Consider the following 22,963-nt stretch of genomic DNA (forward strand, 5'->3'; position numbering starts at 1 on the left):
CTTTCTTGTAGTGCCACCTATGGACATAAAGTATGTTTAGTTATGGGTCCCTCCAGAGAAATGGACCAACAGGAAGCACAGAGAGAAAGAGAAAGGGAGACAGAAAGAGACAGACAGATTATTTGAAGGAATTGGTTCATTCAACCACAGATGTGTAGAGGGGGCACCCCAAAATCTGAAGGGTAGACCAGCAGGCTGGAGACCCAGGGAGAGCTGAGGTTACAGGTTGAGTCCCATCTGGAGGCAGAATTCCCTCTTCCTTGAGGAACCTCAGTCTTTTTTTCTCCTAAGATCTTCAACTGATTGGACAAGGCCCACCCACATTGTGAAGGACAATCTGGTTATGTCAAAGTCTCCTGGTGTCAATGTTTTTTTAATTGTAGTTGATTTACAATGTGGTGCTGGTTTCCGGTGGACAGCAGAGAGATTCAGTGATATATTTTTTCAGATTCTTTTCCATTGTAGGTTTTGACAAGACATTGAATACAGTTCCCCATGCTCTACAGTAAATCCTTGTTGTTTATTTTATATAGAGTAGTGTACATCTGTTAATCCCAAACTCCTTAGTTATCCCTTTCCCCTTTGGTAGCCATAAGTTTGTTTTCTGTGTCTGTGAGTCTGTTTCTGTTTTGTACAGAAGTTCATCTGTATCCTATTTTAGATTCCACATATGAGTGATATATTTGTCTTTCTCTGACTTACTTCACTCAGTACGATCATCTCTAGGTCCATCCATGTTGCTGCATGATTTCAATGTTTATTTCATCTTTTTTTTTTTTTTTTTTGGCCATGCCACGGGGCATACGGGATCTTAGTTGCCCAACCAGGGATCGAACCCATGCCGCCTGAAGTGGAAGCACAGAGTCCTAACCCCTACACCACCAGGGAAGTCCCAACGTTCCTCTCATCTTAAAAAACATCTTCCCAGCAACCTCTAGACCAGCGTTTGACCACAAAGCTGGGTCCACAGCCCAGCCACAGTGAGATAAAATTAGCCAGCACAAAGTATGAGTTTTCAGGCAACCGAGAGTCCTAACTAGCTTCCGCTGGGCATCGTCTGGAAGCAGGGACCCGGCCAGCTGGACCAGAGGAGCGTGCAAAAGGCATCAGCTCAGGCCAGCATGGTACCATCGCCTGGATGACGGCTCATCCTTGTGGCAGGAGGACCTGACGGCCGCCTCTCATGCTGGCGTGTTTCCACAGCTTGAGAAACCAGTGCAGGTGTCAGCCACGAAGCACGGCTGCTTCTACCAACAGCAGGGGGACAGGAAGAGCTGGGGGCAGCTGACAGGCCCCACGGCTCTTCAGCCCCGTGACGTCACCCGCGTGGATCCTAAACCTTCCCTCCTGCAGCGGCCACTAAACCCTGTGGCAACTCCCTCCAAACCGAGAAATACAAGAGGTCCATGGGACTTCCCTAGCGGTCCAGCGGTTAGGGCTCCACGCTTCCACTGCAGGGGGTACGGGTTCCAACCCTGGTCGGGGAACTAAGATCCCGCAAGCCGCGGAGCATGGCCAAAATTTTAAGAATAAATAAATAATAAAATAATTTTTAAAAAAGAATAAAAGTGGTTATGCTAGAAGGGCCAACACCAGAGGAAAGAGCCATGTAGGGAGAAGCCCCAGGGATGACAGGAGTAAACGCGGAAAGGGGGAGAGAAAACAGCCTCCACGTGGACCCGACAGAGGCCTTTCTAAGCAGGAGTCTTTTATGTGTGAAGATAAGCCCCACCCCCTCTGCGGGCTGGGTGAGGTAACAGGCAGTTTGAAGAGGCCCCCAGCCGCCCCTGAGCACGTGGGCGAGAGAGTCAGCTGGACCCAAGAGCTGTGCCCGCTGAGGCCTGCAGCCCTGGTCACGTCCTGCGGCACTCAGCTGCTCTATGTGCCAGGGCAGGCTGCACGATGAGTAAAGGTACGCATCAAGTTGGCTGGGCCACCAGGAGCCCAGAGAGCTGAGGCACCGTGATCTCTGCATGTGTCTAGGAGGGTGTTTCTGGACGAGATGAGCATTTGAACAGGTGGATGGAGGAAAGCAGGTGGCTCTCCCCAGGGGGGGTGGGCCCCGTCTAATCAGTTGACACTTGAATAGAACAGAAAGGCGGAGGGAGAATTCTCTGTCTCTCTGTCCTTGAGCTGGGATGTCCATCTCCTCCTGCCCTTGGACACCTGTGTGCCTGGTTCTCAGGCCTTTGGACTCGGACTGAACACGCCACTGGCTTTCCTGGGGCTCCAGATGGCAGACTGTGCCACTGCTTGGTCTCCCGAATTGTGTAGGTCAATTCCAATCAATCAATATACACATACCGATATAAAGATACAGATATATGTATTACACAGGGCTCTGCAGAGATACAGAACCAATACCTACATTTACCTATATCATCTATCTACCTATCATATGTCTATCATCTACATATCTATCATCTAGCTAGCTAGCTATTATCTACCCATCATCCATCTATTATCTATCATCTATCCATCTACATAGATATGAGATATACCCTGTTGGTTCCGTTTCCCTGGAGAGCCCTGACGAATACTGGCTGCTATAACAAAGTAGCCCAGATAAGGTGGTTTAAACAACAGACACGTGCCTCTCACAGGCCTGGAGGCAGACCACGGCCAGGGCAGATGAGTTCCCAGCGAGGCTCTCCTCCTGGTTTGTACAGCTGCATACTTGCCCGTGTTCTCACGTGGTGGAGAGAGAGCTCTGGTCTCTTCCTCTTCTATAAGGACACTAATGCCATCACGGGAACCCCACCCTCATGGCCTTATCTAACCCTAATCACCTCCCAAAGACCCCACTGCCTACCACCATCCCCTCGGGGGTCAGGGCTTCCACACGCGAATTCCGGGGGGACACAAAGGCTCAGTCTGCAACATGCTCCCGCCAACTCGCCCGCAGGTGTCCACACGAGAGGGGCAGAGGCAGAGGAGGAAAGGCGGGGCTGGGGCTCCCTGCGCGGTCTCCCCCTGCGCTGCCAGCAGTACGGACGTGCCTTCCTGCACGTGCATCGTGCACCCACCATCCCCCCCCCGACAGCGCATCTGCTCTTCCCTTCATCCACCTCCCCGTTCCCAACCCATCCCAACGCCTCGCCGGGGGGTCAGGACAAGCCCTGGGAGGGCCACTGCCAGCCCCTCCCAGGGGGTGTCCCTGCTGCCGCCAGACACCCCCCAAGGCAGGCTCACCGCGGGCTCGGGCACTGCGCGTGCCACCTCCGCTGTCCCGGGCCGCGCTCCTTCGCGAGGCCGCACACGGCGGGACAGCCCTGAACCAAGCTGACCACAGACCCAGGACTGGCCCCCGTGGCCTGGCACGCGAGACCCCGGATGCCAGCGGGAAGGGAGGTGAGCCGGTCACTGCATCCCAGCGGCTGCACCTCCCCCGTGTCCTTCTGCCACCTGGAGACCCGCCACGTGGGCTTCACCGCCCACAGCCCAGGAACGGGCTCCTCCTTGGATGGATAAACAGAGACAGACAGATAGACAGATATGACAAACTGACAGGTAACAGAAAATACACAGATACGTAGATGATAAATAAAGAATAAGTGTATAGATGATAAATAAGATAGACGATAGATACAGAGATGTATGATAAATTGATCATAGATACATAGATAAATACACAGATGATATAGACAACAGATACAGATAACAGGTCGATAGATATTAGACGGAAAATGGACAAGGGCACAGATAGATTATAGATGCAGAGATAATAAATAATACATACATAGATGCTAAAGATGTAGACAGGTGACAGATATGTAATAAATACACAGATGAATGATAACAGATGACAGATAACTGACAGAATATGAAAAAGAAGATATACATAGATAGGATATAAAAGTATATATATTGATATATGTAAATATATATACTTACGTTTACACACATATTTACATTATGTATTATATATATATATAAATAGAATCAACTCCATCCAGGCATGGAATCACAAAGGTTAGTATGTATGTAACAAACTGGCCATCGACACAATTATCAGCTCCTACACTGGACCATAAACCCCAATCCTGGCGTCCCCGGTGCTGTGCACGAGACGTGATCTTCCCAGTGTCACCTACTCTCCAATCACTGCCTCATTTCCACGAAGACCCAGCCAGGATCCTCCTGGAAGCAAGAGCCCCGAGAGGACTCATCAAGTGTCATCTCCCAGGACACCCGCCGTCCGAGGGGAAATGCATTTGCTGTGGACCCCACGTGACAAAATCTCTCGGGAAAAGTCCTCTTCCAAGGACAGCTGCGGAGACCACCGGGTTCCATCCTTCTAACAGAGGAAGCGATGCCCGTCTCCCTAAGGAAACACTTCCTGAGGCATCCGCCCCTGCCTTGTGCCATCTGCCGTCTGCTAAAAGCCTATCCCATCTGGTCTCTCATCACCCAAAAAATTGAGGGAGTTTGGGTCAGTCGAGAAGGTGAACAAATTGGGCTGAAAACGAGAGGCGGGCAAAGCATTCCAACCTCGCTTCAGGCCAAAGGTCAAACCACGGAGCAGATATCCTAAGGGTGCTCGCAGAAAACCAGCACAAACCACCCCAGCAAAGAGGCCACGCGGAGCCCCCAGCCTCGGAGTCCCAGCCTGGGAAGCCGGGATGGGCCCAGGCAGCCGGGGGGACCCAGAGACCACGCAGGTTCCGGGAGGGCCCTGTGTCTGCAGGCCAGGAACCCGGATCTGCAGAGAGGAAGGGGGAGCCTGAACGGTCGGGATCTTGACTTGAGCACGACAGGGTATGGGGCTGGCTGTGTGCCCTGCAGGGCCGGAGCAGAGGCCGGTGGGGCTGGAGGCTGAAGCCACCCAAGGCAAGCAGCCGCTGTATCCCGCCCGCGCGGGGCTGCAGAGGACGAAGCCAGCGAAGTTCAGAGGAGACTGGCCAAGGGCCCCCAGCACGCAGAAGGAGGACCCCGAAGGCCTAGCCCTGGGCCTGCTAGCCGCGAGAGGCACAGAAGGGCTTGTGTTTCCAGGCAGAGCTGCAAACCCAGCCCCCCGGTGGCCAGAACAGCTGCAAAACATCCCACGCTGGGTCTTAATGCAGTACAATTTATAGGACGGGGACACACGGGGCTGCAGGTTCCCAAGGAGAAGAATTCTAGCTATGTGTCCGGGATTGGTCCAGACTGCACCCGGAAACCAGAAAGACGAACTGTCCGAGGGCCGCGGTGCTTTCAGAAGCCTGTGAAGGGCCCCAGGCCTTCGCTCAGAGGGCGGCCGAGACCCCGGGGTCACTCCAAACACACACTGAGGCCCCCGCCTCCCTGAGCCGGGATGAGAGCCGGACTCTGAAAGGAAACTGACTTTAGAGCAAGACCTGAGCGTGAAACACACACCATCTTGAGGAAGCAGAGTCCTGGGCCGACCCAGATAAGACACATCCTTAACGGTTAGGGGCTGTGTTTTTACGAGAAATTCTAGATGCCAGCAACGATGCTTTATCTAAGACACTGAAGGCCACGTTCCACTTAATGTTCGATGGAGAACGCTCTGCAAGTGTCAGGTTATCATGACTGAAAACTGGCCTGTTTAAACTCAAAATGTTTGTGCAGAAAAATTCTACGTTTGAATCCCCCTCCCCATGCCCCCAGGAACAGAGGCAACCCATAACAGGCAGAAGGAGAAAAATAACGACGGACGCCGACCTCCCAGTCTGTTTCTGGGGTACCTCGTTTTCTTAAAAGGAAGGAGAAAAAGGAAGGGAACGGGGAGAGAAAGGAGTCGATGGGAGAGAACCCAGATGCCCTAGCGATACACATGGCCCAAGGTCAGCACCCCAAAAGGCTCGGCTTTTTAAAATCATCCTCCCCACACCCGGTGCAAAGACAGCCCAGGGAACGAACGTGCAGAATCCCTACTCCCGTAGCAGGCTTCCCCGGCTGGCAGCTTTATTCACATAAACACACTGTGATACCAAAAGATCCAGAAACGCATCACACCCTTGACGTGATTCCCAAAGACCCCAGAACAAAGCACAGGGGCCTTCGTTCTTCCGCGTGGCTTGGAAAAGTCTCTTTAAACAAACAGAAATAAAGCCCTCCCTCGAGGTCGGAGGCTTTCCTGCAAGTGTGAAGCGTTACTCACGCACGTCAGACCGATAAATTAGGAGTCCGTTTATCGCTGGGGTTTCTTGAACAAGCGTCCGATTCGACAGCGTTAAATAAGGAAAAGTACAAGCCAGGAAGAGGGCCGGCAACCCCAGGGCTTAGGAAAAAACGTGAGAAACGCAGAGAGGCGGCTAGCTGGAGGGACACAAGTGTTCACGAGTGACAGAAAGCCAGGATTTTAAGAAATGTGGGGGGGGGTGGTCAGATGCAAAGCAGCCAACTACAGCCCGGGAGGTGGGATGTGCGTCTCTGCGGCTCTTTTCCCAGCCGGAGAGCAGAGCAGAGGGTCTGGAGACAGCGACGCTATAGCTTTCCTTCAAGGAGATGGCGCAGGGGACGCTGCTTTCTGACGCCTGATTTCCTAAACACGTTCACAGCTGGTGACATCAAGATAAAAGACTGCCTTGGCCGGAGCCACAGGAAGTCCCCAGCCACGAACCTGGAGAAATGCCCTCCTTAAGCCCCCGGGATGCGGCTCGATGTTGGGGTCCTGGGAAAAGATTGCCGAGGGCTGAGATGGGGCATTTGTAAATCGCGTACCTCCCGACAAAACGGCCACCCGGACTTGGGCTGTTTTAAGGTGGGAATCAGAGATAAGACTGGTGTCGTTTTCTTTTTTGGGCCACATCGCGCAGCAGGTGGCATCTTACGGCTCCGACCAGGGATCGAACCCATGCCGCCTACACTGAGAGCACGGAGTCCTAACCGCTGGACCAGCCAGGGAAGTCCAGGGGCTTTACCTCTTAAAGAAAAGCAATTCGTTTAAAATAAGTAAATAAATAAAAGTAGTTCCCCAGTGGCGTAAGCAACCCACAAGGACCCCCAAAGATAACATGATCCCTGGTACTATTTTTAACTCAACGCCCCCCGCCCCCCATTGGTGTTTAAAAGAGAATGCAAGAGCCCTTTCCAGGAATCAAATCTAAATCAGCCCTCTAGAGCCGGCCGTGGGCACGAGAGGGTCCTCCGTATTCAAAAGCAGCGTTTCCAAGGAGTGGGGACCGCCTTCTCTATGTTCATCCCAAGAAAAGTGGGAAACCGGTGGAAACTCGGGGGAAACCGGACCTCTGAAGCATCAGACTCACAGAAAACCCACCTCAGGACCCACGAGCTCCAGGGCTCACAGGACTGTGAATTCAGGCAAGGGGAGAAAAAAAACTGACTCGACAGAAAACACACCACAACCAACACCTCTTTTCTGCTTTTTTTTTTTATAAGCGGTTGCACTGCAGGCTCACTGTTAACATTTTCCACCGAACATAAAACTGGTGTCTCCTGAAAACAGGGCGTCTGGCGAGAGTGTCTCTCCCCGGCTACCCAGAGGCAAGGTTCCCACGTAAATGACCGTGTAAATAGGTTCCTTCACCAACCAACGGCTAACATCCGCGGATGGTGTCGGTGGAGGACACACAGGGGTTTCATCCTCAGCTGCCCGTCGGTTTCAATCTTTCTCCGATTTACCCCAAACTGTCCCTCGCAGAGAACACGAATGCTGCAGGTATGGAATTATCTAGGAGGCAAATAACATCCCTGCCGGCCGTGCTTCTGTCGCGGAGTTCAGCATTTGCAATCCTATCAGCGGACATCTAGGGCTTTTTGATAAGTCATTTCTTTCCCTTGCGTTGCGACGCAAGGGGCCCCTCCAGAGAAAACGCTCATTTTCACCAGCTCTGGGCCACCCAAAGCCCGTCTCTGTCCTCTAAGACCCCCAAAGCCCCCCAACTGTCCTTTGGGCCACCCAAAGCCCACCTCTCTCCTTTGGGGCAACCAAAGGCCGTCTCTGTCCTCTGGGCCGCCCGAAGCCCCACCAAAGGTCCATCTCTCTGTTTTGTGCATTTCCTCTGTCCCGGGCAGCGCGCCCACCGGCGGGGTCAGTACTGACAGCCAAGCATCCGACGAGAGGCGCCCACGCGCGGTTCCCTCCCCTCCCTCCCCCGCCGCGCTACACGAAGCTGCCGTCCCTGAGGCCGAAGTAGCCGGCGTGGCCGGCGTCGCCCAGAGGGAACGCCTGCTCGTGGCCCAGGCCCCACTCGCCCTCGTCCTCATCCTCCAGCTCGGCCGCGGCGCCGCGCGCATTCTCGTACAGGAAGATCTGCTCGTGCACGTGCGCGGGGGCCAGGCGGTTCCGCTTGGCGCTGACGACGTTGGCCGAGGAGCCGAAGAGGCGCTCGGGGCAGACGCGCGTGGCCGCCACGGACCAGTACTTCTGCAGCACCCTGGGCAGCAGCGGGAAGAGCGCCAAGCGGTCGGACCACCACCGGAGGGGGTCCTCGTTGAGCCCCAGCACCTTCTGCGACTTGAAGTTGCTGAGCTCCTCCACCACCTGCGCGCGCCAGCCGTCCTGGTCCTCGACGCCCGCCGCGGGGCAGAAGATCTCGGCCAGCATGTCGTGGATGACGCTGGCGGGCGGCGGCGTGGCCGAGGGCGCTGGCTTCTTCACGGGGGGCTCCTCGGGCGGGGCGTACAGCTGGTCCCCGGGCACGCGGTAGGCGCCGTCCTTGGCCTTGTCCAGGAGCCCCTTGGCCTCCTCCACCACCCTGTTCTCCACCTGCTGCCTCTCGAAGGTGGACAGGAAGGGCAGCCTCTTGTAGCGCGGGTCCAGGAAGGTGGCCACGTTGAGGAACATGTCGATCTCGGGCGTCTCCTGGTAGGTCTTGGCGAGCTCCTTGGCGATCACCTCCTTGGCCATGCTGATCTCCTTGGAGTCCGTCTCCTTGCTGTTGAGCGTGCTGTTGAGAAGCATGTGCAGCAGGGGCTTCACCATGCTGATGGTGGGGTACTTGGACCCGGACAGCATGTCGGCCACCTGCTTGAAGGGCTGCAGCAGGTCCACCAGGCCCTCAATGGTGGCCCACTCGGCGGCCTCCAGCAGGAGGTGGTGGTTGTTGCTGTCCTCCAGGAGGACCCCGGCGATGGCGAACTGCTGCTCCTTGAGGCGCTGCAGCATGGCCAGCGTGCTGCCCCACCAGGACACGCGGTTGCTGACCAGCATGCAGTGGGCGGCGTTCTGCTGCTTCTGCTTCTCGTACAGCATGTACATGGCCACGGTGGATTGCTGGAAGTACTCCACCAGCCTGCGGCAGCGGCCGAGCAGCGCGCCCAGCTTGGGCAGCCGGAAGGCCTGCTGGATGCCTGCGTCGAACGTGTGGCCCAGGCAGGGCATCTGCACCGCGATGTCCAGCAGCGAGCAGGCCTTGGCGATGTCCTTGCCACGGTCCGTGGTGGCGCTGAAGACCTTGGAGCTGACGCCCCACTCGATGAAGGCTTCGTACAGGACGCGCGTGATGGTCTCGGCCGCGTTGTCCTCCGGCACCTCGAAGGTCTTGAGGCAGCGGGAGCCCAGGAAGAGGCCGTGGGGGGCGGCGCGGCCCAGGAAGTGCGCGGCCAGCGTCACGTAGGTCCGATTCTGGCTCTCGCTGCGCCACAGGTCGGTGGAGATGCCGCACCACGCGGCTTCCGCCAGCTCCTTGAGGACCGCGTCGCGCACAGCGCCGTAGCGCTCGGGGATGGCCTTGCCGCAGAAGAACTTGCGGCTGGGCAGCTCGTAGCGCGGCTCGGCCGTCTTCAGCAGCACCTTGAACGTGGGCTCGTCCACGATGGACGCGGGATAGAGCCCCTCGCAGATGAGGCCCATGACGGCGGCCGTCAGTTCCTGCTGCCTGCGACCCTCGTGGCCGTGCACCACCGCCGCTGCCGCCGCCGCCTTGGCGGCCGGCGGCTCCTGCGCGCTCTGCTGCGCGGCCTCGGGCTTGAGCTTGGAGAAGGCGCTGGCGAAGGCCTCGCGCATCTGCTCCGTGTTGCTCTTGACAAACTCGCAGAACTCATCGGGGTGGTTCTTCTCCAGGTGGTAGGACAGATTGGAGGTGTTGCCCGAGTAGGCGATCTGGGCCATGCAGATGCGGCAGTAGATCTTCTTCCACTGCAGGATGCAGCCCTCGGCGTTCGTGTCGAAGCCGAAGTAGCGCCACACTTTGCTCTTGGCGCGCGGATGCGCCACCAGCTTGAGGTCGGTCTGCGCGCCCTCCAGGCTCTTGCCCTCCATTGCGCCACCCGGGCCGGGCCTCGCTCATTCGGGACGACCTGCCGAGAAGCAGCGAGACAAACACAGCGTGAGAAGAGACCCGGCTCCGGCCGGCGGGGAGCGGGGCTGCTCCGGAACGAAGGGCGCACGCAGAGGGTCCCCGGGGGCTGCCGCTCCGGCTCGTGGCTTTGGCACAGCAGAGGGGCCAGTCTGACAAGCCAGCGACTCTTCCATCCAGGTGCGTCCGAAGACACGCGTTTTTTTACTGTTAGTTTTGGGATCGTCTTTGGACTCCTGATGACAGCTCTTTCCTCACCTGAGCTGCTTTACTCTGTCCTGTTCTAGGAAATCCAGGAGCCCCGACGCCAAGCAGGGGGGCTTGTTCTCCAGACGGAGGCCACATTCCCAAGCGCCCCGCCAGCCCAAGACGACCCACCTCCCCAACCGAAAACCTGGTCGGCAAGCACGCGTGCCACACGCCACCATCAGATGAAAGAAGACGAAAACAGAGGGTCTCAAGTGGATATTAAGTTGTCAGAGTGGCATTAAATACGAGCTTTTTCTAATTTTATGTTTTGAAATGATGCCTTTTTGACCACAATGAGATCTCACCTCACACCCCACCCCCCAGCGGAATGGGTTTCATCAAAAAGAACACAAATAACAAATGCTGGTGAGGGTGTGGAGAAAAGGGAGCCCTCCTACACCATTGGTGGGGATGTAAACTGGTGCAGCCACTATGGAGAACAGGATGGAGGTTCCTTAAAAAACTAAAAATAGAGATGCTGTATGATTCAGCAATCCCACTCCTGGATATTTATCTGAAAGAAACAAAACCACTCATTAGAAAAAAGATCCATGCACCCCCATGTTCACAACACCACTATTCACAACAGCCAAGACATGGAAGCAACCTAAACGTCCATCGTCCATGGACAGAGGGATGGATAAAGAAGATGTGGTGCATATATACAGTGGAATACGACTCAGCCATAAAAAAGGATGAAATCATGCCATCTGCAGCCACATGGATGGACTTGGAGATTATTATGTTTAATGAAATAAGTCAGACAGAGAAAGACAAATACTGTATGGTATCAGTGATCTGTGGAATCCAAAAAAAAATTTTTTTTTTAAACTAGTGAATATAACAGAAAAGAAGCAAACTCACAGATATACAGAACAAATTACTGGTTACCAGTGGGGAGAAGGAAGGGAGAGGGGCAATATAGGGGAAGGGGATTGAGAAGAACGAACTATCATACTCGGTATAAAATAAATAAGATACAAGAATATATAGTACAACACAGGAAATACAGCCAATATTTTATAATGACTATAAAGGGAGTATAACCTTTAAAAACTGTGAGTCACTATGTTGTACACCTGAAACTTATATAATATTGTACATTAACTTATATCAATTAAAGAAAGTTAAAAATATTACTTTCTGCACTGCACATGCTCCAGTTGTTTTGTTTTGTTTTTTTAATCTATCTATCTATCTTGGCTGTGTCAGGTCTTAGTTGAGGCATGCGGGATCTAGTTCCCCGACCAGGGATCGAACCCGGGCCCCCTGCATTGGGAGCACGGAGTCTAACCCACTGGACCACCAGGGACGTCCCTCTATTTTTCTCCTAGGTGCATCTGGCATCAGGAACCAGATTGGGGCAATAATGGATTTCTCAACCCCTGGAACTTCTCAAAATGCCCACCGTGGGCACTCACACCTGGGCACAGAGACACCTACGAGCTGTGGTGCAGCACTGCCCAGCTGTCAGTGGGGAAGACGACCTTAAGGCCAGGTCCCCGGGTTCCCACTGTTGGTGATGCCCACACATTCGGCTTCCCGGAGCTGCCAATCGGGGCCAGGACACCCAAAAGGGCAGCTGAGTTTTCTTAAAAGCTGGCTGTTACTCACAGACGTAGAAAACGAACTAGTGGTCACCAAAGTGGAAAGGTGGGGAGGGATAAATTAGGAGTGTGGGATGAACAGATACACACTACTATATATGAAATAGATAAACAACAAGGTCCTACTGTATAGCACAGGGAACTACATTCAATAGCTTGTAATGACCTATGATGGAAAAGAATCTGAATATATACGTATAATTGAATCACTGTACTATACACCTGAAGCTAACACAATATTGCAAATCAAGTATGCTTCAATAAAAGAGAAACTTTTGGGCTTCCCCGGTGGCGCAGTGGTTGAGAATCTGCCTGCCAATGCAGGGGACACGGGTTCGAGCCCTGGTCCGGGAAGATCCCACATGCCGCGGAGCAACTAGGCCCGTGCGCCACAACTACTGAGCCTGCGCGTCTGCAGCCTGTGCTCCGCCACAAGAGAGGCCGCGATAGTGAGAGGCCTGCGCACCGCCATGAAGAGTGGCCCCCGCTCGCCGCAACTAGAGAAAGCCCTCGCACAGAAACGAAGACCCAACACAGAAAAAATAAATTAATTAATTAATGAAACTCCTACCCCTAACATCTTCAAAAAAGACAGAAAAAAAAGAAATAGCAGAAAATTTCGAATTAGGCATGAGCATGAATTTAAAAAAAAAAGAGAAACTTTTAATAATCATAAACAAATATACATACATATGCCTAGACACAGAGAGAAAAAGATACGCTTTAAGAGCATGAATGTTAGTTTTATTACTTATTTGATTTCCTCAAATGATGTCCATGGAACAGACTTCCCCCTGAAATGGGTTAAGTCTGCAAGCTTTCAACCCCCTGTACAGCACTCAGGGCGTTAAATCACAAAGTGCACCAACCAGGCGTTTTCTGAGTGTGGGGCGTATGTTCAAAGCCAAAACCCAGTAACAACGACAGTGGTTTCAATAGCGGCCCGCCTCCCCAAATTCACGTCCCCCCAAAACCGGAGAATGGGACCTTATGTGGAAACAGGGTCATTGCAGAGGTGATGAAGGGAAGGGTCTGAGATGAGGTCCCCCTGGAGGAGGGTGGCCCTACATCCAATGACAGGGTCCTTACAAGACACAGAAGAGGAGAGACACAGACACAGAGGAGAAGCCCCGGGAAGACAGAGGCAGAGACGGGAGGGACGCGGCCAGAAGCCAGGGACGCCTGGCGCCCCCAGAAGCTGGAAGAGGCGGGAAGGACCCTCCCCTGGAGCCTCCGGAGGGAGCGCGGCCCTGGGACACCTCGACTTCGGGTTTCTGGTCTCCAGAAAGAGACAGGATGAACTTCCATGATTTTAAGTACTTTGTTACAGCCGCCCCTGCACGCTCTGCTGATGAGAACACAACTATGAAAGCTATGAGTGGCAACATCACCCCTGGTGCTGGGCGCCCTGCGGCCAGAAGGGCCCACCTGAGGCTTTCAGGGAGAGGTCACACTTGGGGGGGCTGCTTTAAGGGGCACGTCGGTAGCCAGGGATGGGGCAGAAGGATGTACTGCTCAGAGGTGAGGCCCAAAGTCTCCAGGACAGGGGGAGGGGATCCGATACAGCCAGGACTTTCACAAAGAGGAAACCCCCAAACCGCACATCCTACAGCCAAGCCAGGATGGGGCACCTGAGCGTGGGAAAGGTGGTCCCCAAAAGCGATGGGAACTGCACAGCAGGCACGACACCTGGGCTCTGGAATATGAACCGCCACATCCCGCGCGGGCCACGCAATTCAGTTTTCTCAGATCCGACTACACCTGGATGATGACGATGAATTACTGCTGTGATTTGGCTGAAGGAGTCCAGCGCCATCCTGGCGCAAACTTCTGCCCACAAAGCAGGAAGCAGCCCTGACACAGTGACAACCTAGGGAGGCACCGCCCGCAGGGCCTCCCCCTGCGGCTTCACCTCCTTCGGGCCAATGATGTCAGAACCTCCAAGGAGGTGACACACGGTAGGAGGGTTCTGAGCACATACGTTGAAGGCGGCTGCACAAAGCCACCCTCCAGTGTCCGGAGGGCAAGGTCTACATCTCCCGTCAGAGTCAGGAATCAAGGTTTTGTCAAAGCACCCTCTCCACAGGGTCCTTCTTACAGGGCGGCCTGAGCATCTCTGGGGGGGACCATCGCCACGACACTGCCAGGGACGTGGCGAGGTCCTGCCTTTTCTCACATCAGAGACACCAGCCAGATCTTCCCAATCGGCTTCACCAACACAAGGAACATGTCACAAGACACAGGATGAAGCCACCAAGTGGAGAACCAGCTGCATTCTTCCCAGTCGGTACTTCAGGAAACTGGCAAGAACCAGGAACAGGGCCACTCTCCCTGATTTTTGTTTGTTTGTGTTGGAGATTATAGTTATTTTTCACTGGGAAAAAATGTTACTGGGAATAACATGTAAGTGACTTGTTATGTTACTTGAAATATATGTTGTAAATTTCTGTTTCAAATTTCTGTTCACCTTTTTTTTCATTTCAAATAAATTTAAATTTAATTAACATGTAAGTGAAGAGGATCCATATGGATAAGTCAAAGCCACACAAACAAAAGCTCTTTGGGGCTTCCCTGGAGGTCCAGTGGTTAAGACTCCACGCTTCCAAGGCAGGGGGCATGGGTTCGATCCCTGGTCAGGAAACTAGGATCCCACATGCTGCGTGGGACAGCCGAAAAGTAAAAATTTAGAAATTTATTTTTAAAAAAGCTCTTGGGGGGGCAGGGGGGAGTACTTATTTTTTTTTAAGAGTCAAAAACTCCTAAGATCATGAAAACTGTGGTTTCACCTCCCTGGATCCACAACCCCCAACCGTTCATATGTACACAACACCAACGAGAAATAACGTCCTCTTTATCGGTTTCTAAAAACCCTGCAGTTTGAACACCAGGATCCACCCTAAAATAGCTTCGTAAGTGGGCCAGCTGACATCTTTTGGGGGTGTCAGCCCATCAGCAGAAGTCCATTTCCAGACCTACCTCCTATTTCCAACAGAATTCTTAAGGGAAATGTCCGTGTGGTATCAGAACGTCCCTGTAAAACACATCTGGATGACTTTCTCTCCCTTTCAAAACTGATGCATCAGAGACATTTAATTTGTAACAGACAATCGCCATAGAGAATCTGGAAATCAGGGTCTGTCACAGGAAGTTTTCATTTGCTTACACACGTCTCTATCAAGGCACAACCTGCAACGATCATGAGTTTGTAATGATCTTGTTTACAGAGAGCGCATTTTAAGGTTACATTCAGGGGTGGGTTACCTTTTCAGCATCTTCCTTCACCTTTTCATAGAATCCACCTGAACTCACACCACACGCCTGTCCCCCACCGGATAAAATGTGCAGGACCACCCACAATTGCAAAGCGACAGTCATAAATGTGAGACAGCTCCATTTTATCTAAGGAGTCCCAGTAAAAGTTATATAACTGCATTAAACACGTGCAGTGTGCACAAGCAACTCATCAAAACGCTGAGACGATCTATAGACAGATTCTCTAGATACTGAAGATCTGACATGCAACTATTAGCAAACTCGTAACCAAGGTACTTGTAAATCTGAGGCATGACCTGACCGCTCACGGTGGGTTAGCAAAGAACTTTCACAATACCAAGTGCACTTCAATAATCACCGCTGTGGTCTGTCGTTATCCGTTTAGAATATATAAATAAGAGAATATTTCCGTATCAACTATTTTATACTGTTCACGTTTTTATTTATATAGACTATATAAGTTATTTTTTTTAAAAAAAGAAAACATCTGATGTTTAAGAACAACAAAGCCCAGCTACTCTTCATGTGAACGGGGCCTCTGGTTACTGTTTATTTAGCTCCATACCGGGGCAAAGCTCAATGTCTCCTCCCCCGCAAAGGTTAAGTCCAGTTAGGGGCAAATAAAAAAATGGGTCCAAAAGCAGAGGAACAGGGCCACTTGGGACACCGGCCACCACCTGGCACATGGGACGGATGTTCGTTCACTCCTCCACCCACACCTAAAATGATTTCTAACCCCACAGACCACGTGGCTCGCACACAGCAAGCCCAGCAAGTCCATCTTTGGATGAATCAACCCTCTGCAAAAGCCGGAATAAGGATGCCCTCGGCTGACCCATGGCCTCATGGCTGGTTTGCCTTTCCACGACTTTTTTTTTTTTCTCAATCAGTCAACAGGTGGAAACCACAGGGCAAGCCCTCAGGTTGGATGCATCTCCAACACGTTTCCGAGGCACGCATTTTGGGGTGCTGCTGCGATAACACCGACAAGTCTAAATTCCATCCTCAACTTGTCTTTTCTGCGAGCGGCTAAACGGGCTCCCAGGCGAGACAGCCAGACCCGTCTGGGAGCAAAACTGCTCGGAGTGGTGCGCTCCACAACCTGGAGCCATTTGGGGCAACCTGGGACAGCTTTCCATACGTCTTCACTGTGTACAAGCCAGTCCTGATCTCAAAGGTGACTATGCGGACCCCACCCCCGAGCCCCAGGTACTGGCTGGGGTCTTACCCTCTGTTCATTTCTGATTGCTCTCAATGTGGTTTTTTTTAATAAAAAATACTGAAATCCAGCTTATCAGAAAACCAAATGCTCACCTCACATAAACCTGGAAGATGTATTTCCCTTTGATGGAGGCCTGGGAGGGTGGAGCTCATATAAAAATATCTACTCCTGGTCGGAGCTGCAGGTTTGCAAAGTGTGGCCCCAGCAGCGCCCCTGCCGTCGGGGAGTGGAGCGATTCTCAAGTATTTTCACAACCAAAGTCACATGTTCTTTGCCTTTTTTTTCACCCCCGCGTCTCAGGGGTGTTGCCCAGACGCTGCTGGGGGTGCCAGGTCAATAGGGTGGAAACACGGGTGAAACTGAGACTCCATCTATCCCCTTAGGCCACACAGTAGAGAGACCGGCCACGAGGTGACACAGCACCTCTTCCCACCGAATACTTTGTTTTAGAAAGTAGTCATCTGTCACCTAAAAATACAATGTCATGTATGCTCGCGTAGCCTAGGGTGAGTGTGATCTCCTGCAAATTAGGGCAGACAGAGATTCCTACAGGTTTCCCCGTTTTACGTCCTGAGCACGCCGCTGCGACCAGACACAGCCCCAGACGGATCGCCGCCACCCCCCGCTCCCCGGAGGTCCCCAACGTGCGTGAAGAGCGCGAACGGGTCCCCGGAGAGTTTGGGACCGGAGACGCCGCGGAGGTCGCGGGGGCCAGAGGAACAAGGTGCCCCAGAACGGAAGCCCCTCCCTCCAGGCCTCGCCGCGCCCCCGAGCGCGCCCGGCGTCCCCCACCCACCCCGGGGAGGCCCGTCCTACCTGACCCTGCGCGCGGCCCGGCTCTCGAGCGCCCCCTCCTTCGCCCCGGCCGCGGGGCTGCGGGGCGCGCGGGACCCCGGGAACCCCGGCCCGCAGTGCGCGGGGGGAGCGGACCCCCGGGCCGACCCCGGCCCGGGATGCGCGGAGCGGGGGAGGGGCGCGTGGGGACGGCGCCCCTCCCTCCCCCCCGCGGCCGCCCGGCCCTGCTTCCGGGAGCGCCCGGCGCGGCGCGCCATGGCCGGCGGCCGGGGTCAAGGGCACGCGGGGCCGCGCCGCGCCCCTTCCCCGCTCCCCCCCCACCCCGGGGGTCCCGGCCGAGCGAGGGGCGCGCCCCCGGCCGGGCGCCGCCGCCGCCGCGAGCCCCCCGCCCGCCCCTGGCGCCGCCGCCCCCGCCCGCCGCCGGCCGCTGACCTGGCTCCGCGAAGCCCGGGAGGCGGCGGCGCAGCAGCTGCGCCACGACCACCGCCGCGCCCACCGCGTACACTCGCAGGGCCGCCCGCGCCGCAGACAAAAGCGACATGGCTGCCCGGCCGCCGCTTCCGCGCCGCCCGCGGGACTCAGAGCCCCGCCGGACGGCGGAAACGCGCCCGCGCCGGCCCGCCCCCCGCGCCCACGCGCCCGCCCCGGACCCCGCCCGGACCCCGCCCGGACCCCAGGACGCCGCCTGACCCGGGGCGCCGGGCCCCGGACCCCCGACCCCGGCCCGGAACAGGCACTCCCGCCCGCACCGCGGACCCCTCCCGGCTGACGACCTCCGCCCGGACCCCGGGACTCCGCCTGACGCCGGGGCCCCGGACCCCAGCCCGGACCAAGGACCCCAGGGACGCCCCTCCGACCCCAGGGAGCCCCGCCCGGACCGAGGACCTCAGGGACCCCCGCCCGGACCAAGAATACCAGGGACCCCCCCCGACCCCAGGGACCCCCGCCCGACCCCAGAGACCCAGACCAAGGATACCAGGGACCACCCCCCCGACCCCAGGGACCCCCGCCCAGACCGAGGACCCCAGGGAACCCCCCGACCCCAGGGACCCCCGCCCGGACCCGGGGCCCCTCCCTGCCTGGATCCTGGGACCCCTCCTGACCCCGGACCCCCGCTCAGACCACAGACCCCGCCCAGATCCCCAGGACCCCTGCCTGGCTGCAGGACCCCCACCCAGATGTGGACCCAACCCAGACCTTGGACTCCTGCCCGGGACCCCCAATCCGGCCCTCGGACCACAAGAGCCCCCTTGGACCTCAGACCCTCCATTGAGACCGCGGACTCCCGCTAGGCTATTGCCCACCTCCACAACAGAGCCCCAGGCCCCCCAGACAGGACCATGGACTCCCACGTGGATCCCTCCTGGAGCGTGGAACCCCCCGCCCAGACTTCCACCTGACCCCCGCTAGAACCACAGACCCCGCCCAGATCACAGCTAGGACCCTCCCTCCCCACACTTCCCCAACCCAGACCCCCAGTAAGACCCCACACAGACCCCTATCCAGAACCTTACAGAAACCCTAAACCTGGCAACCCCAGACCCTACAGGGACCTTAATACCCACCAGAACCCTGGACCACATCCATATCCCCCCAACTCGGACACCTACTGGACAGCACCCCTCATACACACACCAGCAGAGACCTCCTCCCCCACCACCACCATCAGCGCCCGCCAGCACCCAGGACCAAGGATCTCAACCCCAGCCCCACCAGGATTCCTGTCCCCGCTAGGACCCACGATCCCACACTCCACAACCCTCTGTAACTGTGACCCCCACACCTGGACTCTGGGTCTCCCCCCATCGCCACAGGAAGTGAACCCAGCTGGTCTGACTTGGGGGTTCACCCCCGAGGTGCAGGCTGCCCCCCTCCACTCAGGCCACCTGGAGATGTTCAGCATACAGACCTCTTTGGTGCAATCCAAGGCTCGGTTAGGAGGGTCCTTCCGGTCTTTGGGACCCTCTGTCCTACAGATGAGAAAACTGAGGCCAGGAAGCCTTCCCAGGATCCCTGGCAAGACCATGGTATCAGCTGCCCCTCTTGGCCAGGCGTGCCCAGGTGCACCCAGGTGTGCCAGGCGTGCCCAGGTGTGCCCAGAACAGAGCATCAGGGAAGTCCTCCACAGCTGCCACCCTCCAGGGGTTCCCGCAAGAGCCCCAGGTGTGGCCACAGCGACAGAATAAGAAGGACCTAGAAGCAGGTGGAGCCCAGGGAACAGTGGGGGCGTGGACCTGTCCCTGGGTGTTTGTCCAGAAAGAAAGGCCCGTTGCCAGGCATGTTATCTGTGGGGGCACAGCAATGCCAGCTGACGCCTCCTGTCCTCTTGCCCAGTCTCCCCAAAGCGTGTGTTTTAACGTGGTTTCTGGAGCGGTGAATGGAGGGGCTGGGGCCGTCACCAGGTGCTTCCAGCCACGACCCCCAGTTCAGAGAGCCTGGAACTCATTAGAATGTTGATGCTGCAAGTGCACTTGACTTTTATGGCACCTGTAATAGATCACCCCACGCGTAGCAGCTCGAACAAACACCAACATAGGATCTCACTGCCCTGTAGGTGAGAAGTCTTGCCTGTGGGTCTCTTCTCAAGGTCTGACAAGGTCAAATTGAGATGTCTACCCACTGGGCTCCCAAGGGAGTGGATCTGGACGAGCCTGTTTCCAAGCTCATTTGGGTTAACAGCAGAATCTAGTTCCTTGTGGTTGTAGGGCTGAAGTCCCCGCCTCTACGCTGGTGGTCAGTGGGGGGGGGAGGATAGGATCCTGTCTCTGGTCTGAGCAGGTGTCACCTAGATCCCACCCTCAGCATCTCTTCGCCTTCCCGTCTGTCACATCTCTCCCGCTCCAGCCAAAGTTCTCTGCTTTTGAGGGTTCATGGGATTAGAATGGAGCAGGGACCAGGTTAATCTGGGATCATCCCCCTATTTTAGGGTCCATACCTTAATTACATTTGTAAGGTCCCTTGTGCCATATAAAGTTCCAGGGGATTCTGGCTTGGACACCTTTGGGAGGTATCCTTGGTCTCCTCCACCATGCTTGACAAATCCCCGTCCCTTCAAGGATTTTAGGATGCCACCACTGAAGGTAGGTTCACCTGGGCCAGAAGAGGAGGGACAACTCCAGGTGAGGGGCAGGACATCCCCCTGGAAAAGAAGGTTAGGCAGAATGGGGCCCCCTAGTAGAGGCCCAGGAAGCAGGGCGAGAGCAGCCATCTGGTTGACCCAGAGGCCAACATCTACCATCAGGCGCCCCTGGCACAGTACAAGGTGCTGATTATATTTGGGGTCCTTTTGAACTGCTCTTAAAATCGGGGGGTGGGGGGAAGACTATAATAATAATAATGAATAAATATAAATAATGCATGCAGCATGGAAAATAAGTTTTCTACCAGAACTGTCTTAAAATATAAATCTTAATATATCTTACGGAAGCCGCAAAGGTGACCATAGAATGGCCCCGAGGAAGTCAGATCCTGAAACATCACGGGTGATCAGTTCCTAGAGGCCCCTGGCCCTAGAGAAGGGGGCTTCAGTGATGCTGGCCACACACTAAACCACAGCAACGTGGGCCATCAGGGAACTCTGTGTTGGTGAAGAGCCTCTTTGTGGTCAAAGGTCACCCTCCCTACAACAGCCCCTGATAATTCAGCGGCTCCCTCCCACCCGAGTCTCCTTGTAATCAGGCAGCCCCCGTGGCAGCTCCTCTGCCACACCAGGTACATGGGCCACACCAGCCACTTCTGTTTCATTCCTCTCCTATCCCTGGTGCTAACACTGTTATCGTGCAAATTGTATTCCCTACGAATAACCAATAACCGTGGACTCTGCCAGTGCAAACTGTGCTATTGTAATTCACTAGGATGCCTGGTTTTTTGTTTTTTGTTTTTGTTTGTTTGGTTGCGCCGGGTCTTAGTTGCGGCAGGCGGGCTCCTCAGTTGCGGCAGGCGGGCTCCTTAGTTGCAGCATGCGGGCTCCTTAGTTGTGGCATGCAAACTGTTAGTTGTGGCATGCATGTGGGATGTCGTTCCCTGACCAGGTCAAGCCCGCGCCCCCTGCATTGGGAGCACAGAGTCTCAACCACTGCGCCACCAGGGAAGTCCCAGGAGCCTCAAAGCTGGGAGAGAGGCTAGAACAGGTTCTCCTTCAGACCCCCCAGGAGGAACCAGCCCTGCCCACACCTTGATCTCAGACTTTTGGCCTCCAGAACTGTAAGAGGATACATTTCTGTTGTTTAAGCTCCCCAGTTTGGGGTACTTGGTTACGAAAGCCCTCGGAACCTAACATAGATGCTGAAGAAAACCATTTCCTCCTTAAAGGGACCCCCCCAGCCACAGTTCTGAGCCCTCAAATCCTGACACTTTAGGGGACAGTCAGACCCCTCGAGCCCTGTGGTCACCCTGCTATGTGTTCAGACCTTCAGATTCTATAACCTAGACGTGGATCCATCACTATCATCACGAAGCCCAAATCTCCTCCAGGTTCTGGGGGTCCAGCTTTCTTGGGGTATGAGGGGGCCCCGAGTTCAGTGCCCGGCAGAAGGCGGAGAAATAGGCAAGTGGCCTGAGCTCCTGGAAGGCGGGACGCCCCATGACTCTGTATCCAGCACGACAGGAAGCTGTGACACGTGCTTTGAACACTTGGTCGATGCAACCTTTACACACGAGACTGGTTTCTTCCTCCTTCACCTCCCTCCTGAACGATGCGGCAGGAGTCGATGGGTTAGGGACTCCCCTGGCGGTCCAACGGTGAAGACTCCGCACTTGCACTGCAGGGGGCCCGGGTTGGATCCCTGGTCCTGGAACTGAGACCCAGCATGCCACGCGGCGCAGCCAAAATGCATAAATAAAGAGCTGGTGGGTTACTTCGCAACTGAACTATGGTGTGTTTGCCTGCGTGCGCGCGCGCCTGTGCGTGTGTGCCGGCGCGCGTGCACCTCGCTCGGAGGAGTCCTGCCCCAGGGGGCTGGGGGAATGGCCTCACTCATGCTACCCTGCACTGCCCACGGGAGACGTACACTAACAGCCTGTGGAGGAGAACAGCCCACTGGGGCCGCACGGGGCTGCCCCCGAGGTCAGGGTGAACCCCAGAGGCAGGCTTTCTAGTCACAAGGGTCTGAGGGGACCCTGGGAGCGTGGGATGGGCTCGTGTGAATAACTCCACGAGCGGACGGGAGCTCAGCTGACTACGGAGGGATGAACGGGCACCGAGCGTGGTCCCCCTGCTCAGGAGGGGGCTGGCTGGGGGCAATGAAAGGGAGATGCCGAGCAGAGAGGCCAGTGCGCCCTCAGGCCCCTTGAGGGTCCCCTGGTTCTCCCCAGACGCCAAGGAAGCACATCACATTGGCCTTAATTTTCGTCATGGCGGCACAGTATGATCGGGAGGGTGCGATGTGGTGGTGTGGGAGGAAGGGGGATCCCAGTGCTTTACTGAGGGTGCAGACCAGGCGGGACCCTACACAGATGCCGCCGTGCGCAGGGCGCATCCATAGGGGTGTTTTTCCATGAGTCTGCGGAGACTCATGTAACGCCTGCATCCTGGAGGTGTGCTCCAGACCTGCCAGAAATCACACACACACACACACACACACACACACACACACACACACACACACACACAC

At 55.4% G+C, this 22,963-nt stretch overlaps 1 protein-coding gene across 2 annotated transcripts in view; it reads right to left on the reverse strand.

Moving 5' to 3' along the window:
* LOC309978869 (E3 SUMO-protein ligase ZBED1-like) overlaps window positions 1-17,925 on the reverse strand; it is a 31,807-nt gene extending 13,882 nt beyond the window's left edge. Inside the window, exons 1-2 of one of the 2 annotated variants that reach the window (XM_082865517.1) lie at window positions 17,784-17,925; window positions 8,055-10,206 (exon numbers count right to left, since the gene is read on the reverse strand). In XM_082865517.1, coding sequence (XP_082721643.1) covers window positions 8,069-10,168 — 2,100 coding nt within the window. In that variant the 5' untranslated portion in view covers window positions 10,169-10,206; window positions 17,784-17,925 and the 3' untranslated portion in view covers window positions 8,055-8,068. Of the gene's footprint in view, window positions 1-8,054; window positions 10,207-17,783 lie in introns of those variants that run through there. The other variant, XR_014327147.1, reaches the window with a different exon arrangement.
* Window positions 17,926-22,963: the final 5,038 nt, after the last annotated feature.

The sequence above is a fragment of the Leucopleurus acutus genome (assembly GCF_964270905.1).
Source record: "Leucopleurus acutus genome assembly, chromosome: Y".
NCBI classification, from domain to species: domain Eukaryota; kingdom Metazoa; phylum Chordata; class Mammalia; order Artiodactyla; family Delphinidae; genus Leucopleurus; species Leucopleurus acutus.